We start from the raw sequence: 15,165 nt of genomic DNA on the forward strand, positions 1-15,165 counted from the left end.
GGTTTTCAGTGTGTGTGTGTGTGCGTTTGTGTCTGTTTGTTTCTCTGTGTGTGTGTGTGTTTGTGTGAGACAGCTGAGCAATCCCTTTTAAATCCCGCATGAGGATCTTTCCCTTTCTATTTCACCCACTCTCTCACTCGTCGTGTCTATCTCCATCACATTCACGTTGCCTCTTAAGCTTTACTCCTCCATTTTAAAACACTGCTCTCAATATCTCCGTGTGTTGCTGCTGCAGATAAGAGTTCTGTGCTGAAAACCCTCCGTTTCCTCCTTCTCTCCCTCTGTTTCCAATTGGATCATTTCAATTTCCTGTGCTGATCCATTGTTGGGCTGCTCCGGGGTGTTTTATTGGGTGTTTTTGTGTGTGTGTGTGTGTGTGTGTGTGTGTGTGTGTGTGTGTGTGTGTGTGTGTGTGTGTTGGGTAGCTGGAGAGGTTGTTGGACACAGAGGGTGTTTTCTCACGACTTCTTCCTTTGGGCATGCTGCAACAAAAGTGACTGGAGAATACCTCCTCAAACACAAATACAACCACACACAAACACACACACACACACACACACATGCACACACACACACACACACAGAGGCAATCACACAAACACAAACCCACACAGACGCCCACACAAAACAACAGGCGTGTGTGTGTCTGCGTATTTGTGTGTTTGTGTGTGTGTGTGTGTGTGTGTGTATGTGTGTGTGTGTCTGTGTGTATGTCTGTGTGTGCGTGTGTGTCCCACTAATGCAGTGTTTAAGTGGACGTGTTACCACCAGAGGGAGCATAACCATTCAAGTAGAAAACAAGATGGCCCGTGCCAGTAGAGAGAGTGAGAGAGAGTGAGAGAGAGAGAGAGAGAGAGAGAGAGAGAGAGAGAGAGAGAGAGAGAGAGAGAGAGCCGACACTGCTCTTACGTCCATTCACCAGAGCAGAGGGAAGAGGCAGACGAGAGGGGAGGGGAGGGGAGGGGGGGTTGGACAAAAGAATGAACAGAGCGGACAGCACCACCCTCCCACCTCCCCCCCCCCACCCCAGAATCAGCACTGCGGCGCTGAACTCGCTAGCACCCCTACCTCCCTTTCTCCCTCTCTCTCTCTCATTCTCTGTCTCTCTCCTTTCTCTCCCTTTATCCCTCCGTCCTTACCCCCTCCCACACTCCCCAGATTGCTCCGGCTGTGCATGCAGAGCCATGATTAACACACGAGAGAACTACAAAGTGGTTAATCACAAACAGCCGCACAGCCCAGGTGCCCGAGCCAACGCTTGTCTGCAAATAGTTAGTCACCCAGTACATACGTGAAGACATGCGCATACACACGCACTCACACACACACACACACATGCACGCACACACATACACAGACACACATGTGCATGCACACGCACACACGAACGCACACACACACACACATGCAAGTAAACACACATGCAAATACACACACGCGCGTGCACACTAGACACACATGCTTATGTACATGCACAGCAAATAGCTTGTTTGGACAGCTGGGGGGATATTCTGATATTTTCTTTAGATTTAAGAAGCAACACAGTGTTAGTATTTATACCACTGCAAAGGCTCTACTGCATCTCTAATGCATCATCTTGGATAGGAGAACCCCTCGTGCACATGATGGAAGATGGTAAATGGGTCTGAAATTTGGAATCATGGAGGCTTTGGAACATCAGAATCTTCTAGATCATCCTCTGATTTAAGCACCAAATCTTACAATCCTTAAGAGTTTGTGTTCAGTTTTTGGAAACGTCCATGGACTTTCTGGAAGCATATTTGATTCCTCCTGGTAATCTTTCTGTCTGCTGATGGCCTGTTGCATCACTGGCTGTGTCCTCCCTGAAGCACTATTATTATTTGAACCCTTTTCTCCCCTCTATTGCAGAACTTTTTCCAGATCATCAGTAACCTCCTGGAGGAAGAGAACAAGGAGAAGTGGGAGGATGCTCAGCAGGTGAGACCATGCAGACGCTGCAGACTGCTGAGGCGCCTCTTCTTTTTCAGGAACCCCTTACAAACAACCGGGTTGCATCAGACACACTGCATGAATTAGTATGGTGACAGGCACAGCGGTTGACACATTAAATTGCAGGCCAGGCCGCAGACTCAGCTGTCTAATAAGCAGAAACATGTTTACAATGTGACCCTCCTTATCAACTTATCCTAGTCATCCTGAGCCGCTGTGGCTGTGGCTGTGGCTGTGGCTGTGGCTGTGGCTGTGGCTGTGGCTGTGGCTGTGTTGGTGGCGGTGGCGTGCGGGCATCTGGGATTTGTCTGAGCGAGAGAGCGGGTGTGGGAGCAGGCGCGAACAGGTGCCACCTGCTTCTGGCAAATCAATAGCAATCAGTGAGCACTGAGGGAGTTTGGGTAATTGTCAGGTCAGGGGAGTGTCCGCCATCTCCCCTGAGGACCGCAGTGCAATATTAAGCCAGGTCCACCAACTGACCACGCGCGGGCCAAAGCAATTCTTCCTGGCCTTTTTTTCTTTCCCCGGTCTGGCTTTATTTAAAGGGATGCAGTGTGCTCTCTGACCACATGGTGGCAGCAACACTGACACACTGCAGGGTACATCCGGTCACACGGCGGCTCGCTGTTGTGACATGACTCATGAAGATGTATATGCGCATTAGAGGAGAGCGCTGAGAGAGCCTAATATTCTGTTCATGGCTGAATGCAAATAGCAAATCCTACAATGCATTAACATTGTGTCTAACCTAAGAACATATCCTTTTTTTCCCCTCAGTCCCTAGTAATTCTTCTTCCACTTAAGCAGACACCAGTAATAGGGTTGCCAGTCAAAATGTAAGAGGCTTTGGAGCTCTTAGTGAAATGTACCCAACATTTTACAGCTCCGAAAGAGGCACAATTACGTTGGTGTGTGCTCATAAAGGACAAACGGAGCCAAATGTCCCCCAAAAGAAGACACACTATGCATTCAGTTTCTATGTACTTCCCTTGTGTTACTTTACACGGTGATCTTGAAAATGTGCTTCAGTATCTCTGGCACCAATGCGCGCTACAGTAAATGCGTGACGTTAGAGTCGCATTTAATTAATGCATTTACATTTCATTACACCTGATGCTAGTTGTGCTATTTGAAGGTTAAACGTATCAGTGTGCTGTTTCTCACGGGGTACTCAGTGTGCTATTCTGTACTACACAGTACTTGTAGTGGACTTAACATGTAAAAGTAGATAATGGAACTAATTCCCATGTCAGTTACACTGATACTGCAATATACAGGGTACATAATGTATTTTATATGTCTCTTAGACATTGAAGTTCATACAATGTGTCTGTCCCATAGAATGCTGTTTAAAAAATGGCTACTGTAATACTGAACACATTAAAGATTATGTTCATTCTTTAGTTCACTGTTTGGTAATATTCACTCACATTCTATATGCACATCATATAGAGGCCAACCCAGGCTGTGTAGCATTGGTCTCATTTGTGTTATGGCTGCTCTATATGACTTTGCTGGTGACTGGAGGTTGCGGCCTCCCTGTCACACCTCTGCCTCCTTGTTTCTGAGGTGAGGATGTGAATTCACACAGCTGCCAGTCTTCCCTTCGACAGGCCGGCCCTTTCCAATCATGTCTGCTCCCCAACCTGTCAAAGATAGCATCTCCCAACACCTCCGATCACTAGGGGACATCTGCGCCATTGTCACCTCTTCTGACAAATAACTGTCTTTCAAAAGGGCATTACTTGCGCTAGGTTGCAGACAGTGAATGTAAAAACCTAACAACAAAAAAAAAGATAGAGAAAGAGAGAAAATGAGAGAAAAGAATACATGCCTCTCAAGTGGGTTTGCTGATACATACCAAACCCTCCCCAAAACGTAATTGCATGGAGTCTCAGTGTGGTTTCTAGGCCCTTAAGGTTTGGGGGGGGGGGGGGGGGGGGGGGGGCGCTGTTGTTTTTTTTAGATTTCCCCCGCTGCATCGAGTGCAGGTGGCCAGAGGAGGCGCTGCGCCTGTCTGTGTCTGACGCCCAGAGGACACCACCAGCCTGCTTCATCAGTTCACTCACGTACACCTCCTCACGTACTGATGAAGCTGAGCAATGAGGGAGGGTGTTTGCCAAGTTATAATTATTAGCAGGATAAACCACACCAAAGGTCCTCAATACCCAGTGCTGGGGGAAAAACACTATTCTGTAGTTTGCCCTAAAGTGATGCAAAACACAGAAGTACAACCGCGCTGCCTGTCCTGGATTGAGATTTTGATTAGATTTTAGATGAGATGTTGACAGATGTGCCTACATTGGGATGGCTTTGATGGGTATCAAGTTCTTCTCTATAAAAATGCGCCTTTTTGTTTTCGTGCCGTCTCGTACTTCTCGTCTTCTGAGACATTCTGATATTGTTTAAAATTAAGAAAGTTTTAAGGAAACTTTGCAGTCATGTTCATCTGTCCCTTGGCACAGAGTTTTAATGTGTAGCATCATATGAAAGGCTGCCTGCAGTCTCCTCTCATCCATAAGTGTCTATCAGGTGAAAGGCGTAGGTACATAATGAGTAAATGTGAAGACGGTGATATTTCAGTAGCTTTATAGTCCTCTTGTTATTACTCTTCACTGATACAGGCATCTTATTATTGCTCTTCGCTGAAAGTGGAAGATGAGTTGTCCCAGCACCCCCACACACTCTCACTCGTCTCTTTTTGTCTCCTCTCTTTTCCTCTCTTTCACACAACTTTTCCTTCTCTTTTATCCCCTGCCTTTATCTCGTTCTTCCTCTCTTAGCACCTTTCTTTCACTCTCACTCCTTTCTTAATTATCTCTCTCTCTCTCTCTCTCTCTCTCTGTCATTCCATCTATCAGTAACCTTGTCCTTGTCTTTCTCTCACCATCCCATTCCCCTCATTCCTTCTGCCCACTCCATCTCTCTCTATTTCTTCCCATATTTCCCTGCCTTCCTCTTCCATCTGTCACCCCCTCTTCCTTTCTTTCTATCCATCTCACTCCCCCTATCTCCCTCCCTATCTCCCTCCCTCTCTCTCTCTCTCACACATATCTTTCTCTCTTCCTTTATCTCCATTGTCTCCCTCAAGCCCACTAATCTTCAGCCGCCTTTGGCTGCCATTCCTACTGTCCTCTCCTCTCCTCTCCTCTCCTCTCCTCTCCTCTCCTCTCCTCTGCTCTCCTCTCCGTGCAACAGTGGTCTAGCCCTGGTTGTTGCCATGGTGATGGATTGGACGAGATTGGCCCCTTGCACTGCGGCTGGCCAGGCCGCGGGGGAACTCGGCTGTCGCTCGGCTGCCGCTGATGTGCTTTTGCGCCCCCCCCCCCCCCCCCCCCCCCCCCACCGAAGGCACTCCCTGTCTGTCTGCTGTCTGTCTGGAGCCTTTATCATCACCGTACACCCCCCAACACACACTCACACACACACACACACACACACACACACACACACACACACACACACACACACACAGAGACACATCTTCCTGATGCCCACTCAGCTACCCGCACCGCATGCCCCTGTGCCCTGTCATTCACACGGGCGCACTCAATGGTGGTATTTGGCGTCTCCAGCCGAAGAGCATCCATTGCAAGTGCCCTGCCCTGAGCAACATCAGTGTTTACAGTTTGAATTATACAATGCCACTCATCACACGCCATTCCCCTTTCGTGTCTGTGCGTGTGTCATTCATCTCGTCGCCAGTAAGAAGGCCCAAGTGTTGCGTGCGGACAGCAGACGCCTCATGTTCTTGACACGGTGTGGGTTGACACTGGGTAGCTGCTCCTTTTCTGGCTGTGACAGCTGGAGAGTTTACGGCTACTGTACACGCCAGCATATGCACTGACTGGTCATCTGTTGTAGTAGCTTCGCTAGCTTCACTGCTTCATTTATCCCAATCTTCACGTGGCTCTGGACTCGATTATCACTCACCCGTGCTGTGTTCGGGGGCCCAGGCTGGTGGCAGTAATGGCCGTTGAAGAGATGGTGCCCACAGATAGTGAGCCAATCAGCCGGGGGTGAATTATTGGCTTAGCTGGGTCGTGTTGCTATCGACTGCGAGGCGTCAGGTGCGGTGACAGGCGCGACGGCCGAGGAGAAGGACTGTCTGACCTGCACGCTACCAGCCAGAGAGCCCTCAGCTGAATCTGCAGCGCCAGCGCTGACGGACGGTCCCCGTGGACACACACACACACACACACACACGCACAAACACACAAACAGACACAACACACACACACACACGCACACACACACACACACGCACACACACACACACTCACACACACACACACACACACACACACCCACACACACAGATACACACACACACACACACATACACACACATACACACACACAAACACACGCAGACAGATACACACACACGCACACACACAAAAACACACACACACACACACACACAAACATACACACACACATACACTGAAAGGCACACACATTCATGCGCACACACAAACACACACAAACACACACACACACACAAACATACACACACACATACACTGACAGACACACACATTCATGCGCACACACATACAAACAATTTTTCTCTTTGTGTACTTCTAATGAAAGAGCCAAAGTGATTCTGCATTTCTAAGTGCACCTAACATTTTCCTGTTTTGTTTGTATATTTGCATTATGAACTTTAGTGTTGATATATGTTCAAATGCATGATTAGGCCTAACGTGTGAAGAGATGAGAGAATCATATAAGAGGAAGCGAAAATGGTCGTAAATATTATAAGAGAATCTTTCCACTCATTTTCTTAGCTTTATGGCACAGGCATAGCAGATAATGCAGTTCATGAGGTTAACAGAGTTTTGTTATAATATAAAAGCACATTAGAGTAGAGTAATATTCAAGTAGCCTGACACAGGAGCCTTGATGGAAAATGCAATTTCATGTCTTGTGGCGATAACTTGAATTAATTGTGCGAGCTTAGATGCAGAAATCCTTCAAAACACAACTGGCATGAAGACAGGGTTGATAGTGTGAGATCATAGTTCATCTTGAAAAGAAAACTTCCTTTACTAAGAGATGTGTCTCAACACTTTTATCCCCCTCTCTCTCCCTCCCTCTCTCTCTTTCCCTCCCTGTCTCGCCCTCTCTCTCTCTCTCTTTCCCATTTCAGATCTACCCCGGCTCAGTGGAACTAATGCAAGTCATCGAGGAGTTTATCCACATCGTCGGCTTGGGGATGAAAGACTTCCACAACGCCTATCTGATGACAGGAAACCTGGGTAAGCCATTCCAAAGCGACCCCAGTGCCCGGTTGCCTCTTTAACTCTGCGCTGATGCATTGACACGGACACATAATCCGTGAGCCGGAGCTGCTGACTCCTTACGCCAATTTCCCCTGGCCATCAGTAATGGAGGATAAATGGGCCATGGTGTGGGCAGGGTTTGTTGGGGGGGGATGAACAACTGTGAATCAATAATGTTAATTAAAATCAAGCACTTTCCACTTAATGTGCTCAATTCCTATGAAAACACCCTTGTCCAATATCAATGATGTGCACAGCTGTGGAAAAGAGGAAGAGTCATGTCTTCTTCATCAGATACAGGTTAGCATGACAGCCATGTGACACGGAGACATGTATAACAGGCAAGCAAACGTGTGCTTGAGTTGAGAGTTCAACTGCTAAATTGATTGATAGTTGGTTTGAAAGAGGACATGATTGTCAACAGTCCAACTTTGTTTTTGTTTTGGTTAATACCACAGCATGTTTGAACAGCCCTCCCCGTAAGTGGTAGCACTGAGTTTTTCATGTTTGCTGTAAAGAAAGTAGCACTCCACATGAAAAACCCAAGGACCATTAAAGTGTTCTCAAGGCGTCCTTTCCCAAGCACTTCTGTGTTTCCGCGTTTCCTGTCACAAGTGATGTGTTCTTTCCTACATCAACCGCAATTTACTGCACTCAACTGTAAAACGCATTCGGCCATTTTGTCCTGAGGATTTTTTTATTCCTCTCATTTTAATTGTATCTTTCTGTTTTATTTCTCGAGGTGCAATGCATCCAGGGAAGTCTTGATGTAAATATGTTTCTCTTTTCAAAGACGTATAATGACTGTGGACCTCTGCTCTCGTACGGAGGACTGCTCGTTTGCATAGAGGTTCACTGTAGTGTAGTGCTTTGCCAGGAGGTACAGTGACACACTGGAGGTCATTGTGGAAAATCTTTTTTCACCCCCTCCCCCCCCCCCCCCCCCTCCTTACTTCCCTCCCCAAGTTACCACCCTTAACTGTCAAGTTCACTTAACTGAAGGCAGCCATAAGACACAAGGGCTTCACCGCACTCGCTGTTCATTTCTTCTCTAGCCCTGTGGCACAGCGTGCAGTTAGCATGGCACACACATACACACACACAGACACACAGACACACAGACACACACACAGACACACACAGACACACACACACACACACACACACACACACTCACACACGTTGAATTGGATGAAGCTTTCCTTACTCAGTGGACTAAGCATGCTTTTAATGTTGATTGCCCCCTACCTGGGGGGAAAATGCTAGGCTATCTCAAGAGCTTCTCATGTTGCTCTCCATTTCCTCCTGGACTTCCCTGCTTGTTACACATGTCCCATTTTCTCAGACACCAATATGTCAGTTGTAGCTACAAAGAGGAAAAGAGAGACACCGAGGGGTAGAGAGAGAGACAGTTTTGTTTTATTTACTTTCTTATGTCCTTCAGTGTGTGTGCTACAGGATTTTGAATCACATTCAGAGATCATTTCTCATCCCGCAAAGCCTCTGAATATATTTTGCCTAATTTTCAGTGCACTTATTTGAATTTGGATGGGGGTTTTTGGATGGGTGCTCTGAAGCGACCATTAGTTTTACTTGTGAGGGATGAGGGCGTGCACATTGGTGTGTGAATGCTAGAGCTAATAGTGGACATTAATGTTTCTGCCACAAAACAGTTTGATTTGTCTGGAGGGGAAATATGCCACCAGTGCTTTTGCGTTCCTCATATTTCAACTTGCCAGTTGCAGAGTTGCCACCAGAATAGCACTATGCTCCATTTACAGTTGAATAGTCACTGAATCATCCTTGTCCTTGGCTCATGGTGAAGTGAATAGCCCTGTACTTTCTGTCCTTGACATTGGGGCTGCAAGGTAAAGACTAAGGGCACTTTCAGTCCTGTGGTTTGGCTGCTCTGGTCCAAATCAGTTGAAGAGATTGTAAACTTGGAGCATCCACTGCATCGCTAACCAAACGTATTCACTCCACTTTTTGGTCAGATGCGTCTGGGGCAGGAGCAAGAACATAAATACAGGAAGATGGTCCTGTGTTCTAGTCTAGTGTACGTCTATATGCAGGTGGCTACAGGATTACAGATTACCGTGTTCACACCATCGACCCCATTTTACTGGGGTCAAAAAGTGCACCCTTAAATACGAATCTATGCCAGTCTATGGCTTCACAACAAAGTACAACCTCTAGTAACGTTTTGAATACCCACTAAATTGCTGATTGTCAAAATATGCCAGCCGTCATTATTCATGGGGCCAGTGTCCTTGAAAAAAGAATTAAGTAGAATTAAATAGCAGCATTTAATAGCATTTTGATTAGATTGTATGTGGCAGTGTGCTTTCTAGGATCATGTTTTATCATCTCCTGAGGTAGCCAACCCTGAAAGTGCTTCCTTATTGTGATTATTACAGTATATGGTGTGTGAGATTGGGGCTGTGTTACCCCGGCAGGGCGGCAGCTTTGAAGTTAGAGGCTCCATAACCCAGCAAAACTCACCGGAATAAAGAAAAGGGACAACATAACCACATTACCAAGAGCGCAAGGATACCCACACATAAAGAGCTTCACTAAGACTCATATGTCCTATTTCGGTGGTAGGTAGGTCCTAAAAAAGAAAAAATTCAGGGATCCTCTGAGTAATGTGAGCTTTTTGCATGCCGTGATCATCCATCCACCACCAACCTGTGCTGTGCTGTTGGAGCTTAAAGAAAGAAAGCCTTTAGAAATGCAAAACTCCAGTTCCACAGTTCTCCCCTTTCTACCAAGAAGAATTGATTAAGGCAAGCCTAATTTATTTATTAAATCTTTAACGTGTGTGAGCAGACCTCGGAGGAGTATTTCAAATCCAGAGCCACAGACAAGCCCCAGAGGTTAGACTCACATTGAAGTATGGCACAAATATGAAATCCCCAGTCTCCGGAGACGTCCCCTTCCATTTTTCACTGAAGCCACCCTAACTGTTGTTTTCCCCCACAGCAGCTTAAAGGCAATTCCCTCTTGTCTCTCCTGGGCTGTGGCTCTGATGACAACAAAGTAAGAAGAAAAGCTCCCCGTATTGATTCAGGGCCCGTATAGGACATGGCCGTATTGACATCATATTCATTTGAGTAAATAACCTGGGGGCTTCAGTTATTGTCTGCTTTCTCTGATTAAAATAAATGAAGAGAGGCGGGAGCGAGGAAGGGAGAGAGGGAGAAGAAAGAAAGAAAGAAAGAAAGAAAGACAGGGGAAAAAAAGCTTTGCCAGTGTAGCGGCGGTTGCCAAGAGGAAATCATCTGGCCAAATAAGATATTGCTGCATCATTTCCAGCTGAATTTATGGCTTTGCCTTGACAGTGCGATAAATACTCTCACTCTCTGTCACCGCTGGCCGCTTCTCTGTCCTTCGTCTTTTTCAGCCACGTGACCTTGATTGTGAGAGTGAGGCTCCCAGTGCTCTGTTCTTTGAGTCCTGCTGAGGGCCAATAGTTTGAACCAAACACAGAAGGACACCATAAATGTGATCAGCCAACCAAATGATGCCACATAGGTTTGGCTCGTGTGATTTATGAGTTAAAATGACAAGCCTCACTTCAGTAATGCCTTGGCAAAGTTCTAGACAAGTTTTGTGTTCAGTTTTATTTTCGAAAATGCTATTTACATCAGGCCCGATATGGTTGGAGGAAGGAGAAAAAGAAAAAAAAAATGCAAACTCTGGCCTCAGCTTGAACTACTGCCTGAACTACAGAACAGTTTCTGAAAAGTGAGTCATCCATTTCTGCACTGCGCCGCGCCATCTTTGACAATCAAACTGCTTTCAGGAATATGAGAGGCAGCGTAATGGGCTCACCCTCCTCACGCTTGTCTGTATCATTATGCTTATCGAGGCGCTGGAAGGTGCAGCTAATCTATTCACTTATGTGCGTTAGCAATCGGAGTCCATTAAGCAGAGGCAGGGGCGGAGAAGAGTCCGTTTTCCTTTCTTTTTTTTTTTTTAAAGGTTGTCAGATCATTTTGGGTTTCGCTGGAAATCAAATGCTCGTAAAGTGCTGGGAGAATTGTTAAAATTGCATGGGAGTGTCTCACAGACTAAGGGTTTCGGTGTTGAAGTACTAGAGGCCAACGAGCGTGTGATCCTCCTCATTTTTTAGCATTAGCATCACCCTCAGACCTGTGGCTTACTTTGAAATAGTAGCTTGTCTCGCTCGCTGGAGAAGGACTGAATTTGAAGGGATCTCCACTGTTAAGGTTACCGGTTTCTTTTTTTTTTTTTACATACTGTCTTGCTGACAGACACAGATGAAAAGATGACTTTTTGGGTCCAGTTAGATTCCTTTTACTGTCTTTGGTCTCTTTCCAAGGTCACCCCTCCTTTGATACGTATTGATCTTTGGAAGGTCTGCCATCAGAATCCCTCCCACTGAGCTTTTAGTCGTTCAACAGTCAGGCTTATTGTGAAGACATGTAACGGATGACGGCAGCCCAGGTGTCCGAGGAATCAGAGGCAAAGAACTCAATGATGTGAATTATTGGACATCTGCCAGCCAATCATAAAACCGGATATTTTGCCACCATGGTATAATCAGACTGATCAGTATCATTTTCACCACAGCACAATGTTTACTCACTACTAGGAGTAATTGCAGGTGGTGTTTGTGGAGGTGTTATGTTTCACACCTTCTCTGCCGTGTGCCACCTCAGCTGCAGGGGGCATCATGCAGAGGTGACTCAACCTGGGCTGCAGTGTGATGAACTGTCCCTAAAAGCCTCCCAATGCCGCACTCTCCCCATGCCCCTCTCTCCCACTGCCCCTCTCTCCCCATGCCCCTCTCTCCCACTGCCCCACTCTCCCCATGCCCCTCTCTCCCACTGCCCCTCTCTCCCCATGCCCCTCTCTCCCCATGCCCCACTCTCCCATGCCCCACTCTCCCCATTAGATTAGATTAGATTAAACTTTTTTTGTCATTGTACAGAGTACAAGTACTGAGACAACGAAATGCAGTTTAGCATCTAACCAGTAAGTGCAAAATAGCAATAAACGTGCAGAATATATGCAAATGTAGGGTGGACTAAGTGAATACATACGATATGTACAGTAAGAGTTAGAATATGATACAGAATTGTTATATAAACAGAATTGAATAGCATCAATTGAGGTAAGGTATGATAAGTATATAAAGTGCAGGTGAAAGTAAACTGGTGGTAACAAGTGAAATCAAGTGAATGAGGTAGAAAAGTACAATCAATACAGGTAATGCAGTAAAGGTGATACAGTATTAAAAAGACATTATGGTGCAAATGTTCAGTGGCTGGAGGAGGGTGTGTGGCCAACCTGGGCTGCAGTCTGATGAACTGTCCCCAAAAGCCTCCCCATGCCGCACTCTCCCACTGCCCCACTCTCCCCATGCCCCACTCTCCCCATGCCCCACTCTCCCCATGCCCCTCTCTCCCCATGTCCCTCTCTCCCCATGTCCCTCTCTCCCCATGCCCCACTCTCCCCATGCCCCACTCTCCCACTGCCCCACAGCTTGAACTGATTCCTTAGAGGAGCCTTGATTGAGTGCATCACCACTCCACAATGATGTTGTCTATCTGTCAAAATATGTTTGGTCATTTTGGGAAGGGATCATTGGTTGGGGGTTGATGTTGGAGGCCTGTGGGTTGACAAACACAAACACAACACACACACCAACAAAGTCCTATTTACCCACAGTGTCTTGAGAGGACCTCTTCTTCCTTCATTCGAGTCCTCTGTGGTGTATAACATTATGTCCTGAGAGTGAATGGCTTCTCCCCCCCTGCGTGCACACACACAAAAACATATCCACACAAGTGTACACACACACACACTGTCAAAACACAGACACACACACACACACACACACACACACACACATACACACACACACACACACAAACACACACACACACACACACACACACACACACACACACACACACACACACACACACACACATCCATCCCTGTGGTTTCACACAATATGCCCTGTGACTAATGCTCTTCCCCAGCCTGGAGGAGAGAACATCTGCTGCTGTGGACCTCCCTCACCACATCCTCCCTCGCCTCAGCTTCTCTGTGATTCCATGCCCGCTGTTGGATCATCCCCACCTAAGCCCCCAGCACCCCCATACTCCCTCTACGCACACACACACACAGACACAAACACACACAGACACACACAGACACACAGACACACACACACACACAGACACACACACACACACAGGCAAACACACACACACACACACACACACACACACACACACACACACACACACACACACACACACACACACACACACACACACACACACACAGAGACATACGCATGCACACATACCCACAAACAGTACCCCCTTTTCTCTCTCACATACACACGTGCATACACAAATACAAACACACTCACGTGCATACACAAACACACGTACAGTCTTTCCCCTTTTCTCTTTCTCACACACACATGCGTACACAAATACACACATGTACACACACACACACACATACACAGTAACAGTCACACACACACACACATGCATAAACACACAGGCAAACACAGAAAAGCACAGACACGCTTTTGATGTAAACTGACACACATGAATGCACATACATGCAAAGACATACAAATAGTGTCACAATTCTTCCTCTTCCAAACATCCATTGAGACACATTTACACATGCACACACATACACACACACAGTTCATCATCCACATGCCCCCCCCCCCCCCCCCCCCCTGTCTGTCACTTTCACCAGTAGGGCCTTGACAATATCTAAAAAATAATATGCCAGCGCATTAATGGCAAGCATATCACTGCTAGCTCTCGATCCTGCGCTCTGGAGGAGGCTGCAGGCACGAGGCTGGAGGCTGGAGTGCCTCTGGAGACCCGCTCCTGCTCCCCCGCCTCCCTGCCTCCCTGCTGCCCTGCCTCCCTTCCTAATGGAGGCGTTCCTCCATCGATCTGGGTGTTCAGATCATGTCATCAACCTGAGAGCCGGGGGAAGCATCTAGACCAGCATGGAGGCGTGCTCCTGCATCTCCCATGCCACCAAATGATTACATGTATTACCTACCCTGTTGTTGAGAAACACAATCTTTGACTTTTATCTCTTTCGTTGCATGTCACTCTCTCTATCTCTCTGTCTCTCTCTCTCTCTCTCTCTCTCTCTCTCTTTCTCTCTCTCTCTCTCACACTCTCTCTCTCTCTCTCTGTGTTTCGCTTGCTTGCTCTCCAGCATTGGCTTTTGCATCCATGTGTGAAAGCCTCTCCAAATCCATCCAAATGCGTTGTAAAAGAGAGGGCTTACTGTCATTCTTAGACCTGCCCTTCTTCAGGTTGTAAGAGCACAAGAGCTGGTGTCTGTCAATTACCGGAGCCAGAGAGAGCAATAGAAGGAGGGAGAGAGAGCAAGAGAGGTTTCTTAAGAAGATAATTTCTCCAGGACGCCCGCGCAAGTGGAGATGTCATTTTAGACGGGGGTGGAGGTGTTAGCGTCTAATCTGCCACCTCTATTGAAATCAATTAATCCCCTCCCCAACTGAAAATAAATGCAGTAGGAGGATGGAGATATGTCTCTACGGCTTCAGCCATTATCAGTGAAACCCAGTGTCATGTTTATCACATTGTTAGCATTAGCGCTGACACTCAGTCTGAGTGGAGGAGGAGGAGGAGGAGACGACAGGCGGCATCTCTCGTGGCAGAGCTCTAGGCAGCAACGAAGCAGTCGCCTTCTCTGCGAAGTTCATACCATCCAAACCTGCAAGGCAGCCAGAACAAAACGTTGGCCGAGACTTCTTCCAAGCAGAGCCCAGTTAGGGGAGAAATGGAAATGGACTTACTTACTCTTCTTTTTTTCCTCCAAAAGAGGGTATTTAATTAAAAGGCTCTTTGTTGAACATGCA

At 46.9% G+C, this 15,165-nt stretch overlaps 1 protein-coding gene across 2 annotated transcripts in view; it reads left to right on the forward strand.

The window, feature by feature from the left end:
- The window catches only part of adgrb3 (adhesion G protein-coupled receptor B3), a gene marked incomplete at both ends in the record, with an annotated part of 138,723 nt that overhangs the window by 75,918 nt on the left and 47,640 nt on the right, over positions 1-15,165 (forward strand). For both annotated transcript variants that reach the window (XM_080848272.1, XM_080848273.1), the window contains 2 exons: positions 1,891-1,959; positions 7,127-7,235. In XM_080848272.1, the coding sequence (XP_080704398.1) occupies positions 1,891-1,959; positions 7,127-7,235 (178 nt within the window). The remainder of the gene's footprint in view (positions 1-1,890; positions 1,960-7,126; positions 7,236-15,165) is intronic.

The sequence above is a fragment of the Sprattus sprattus genome (genome assembly GCF_963457725.1).
Source record: "Sprattus sprattus genome assembly, chromosome: 12".
Lineage (NCBI taxonomy): Eukaryota > Metazoa > Chordata > Actinopteri > Clupeiformes > Clupeidae > Sprattus > Sprattus sprattus.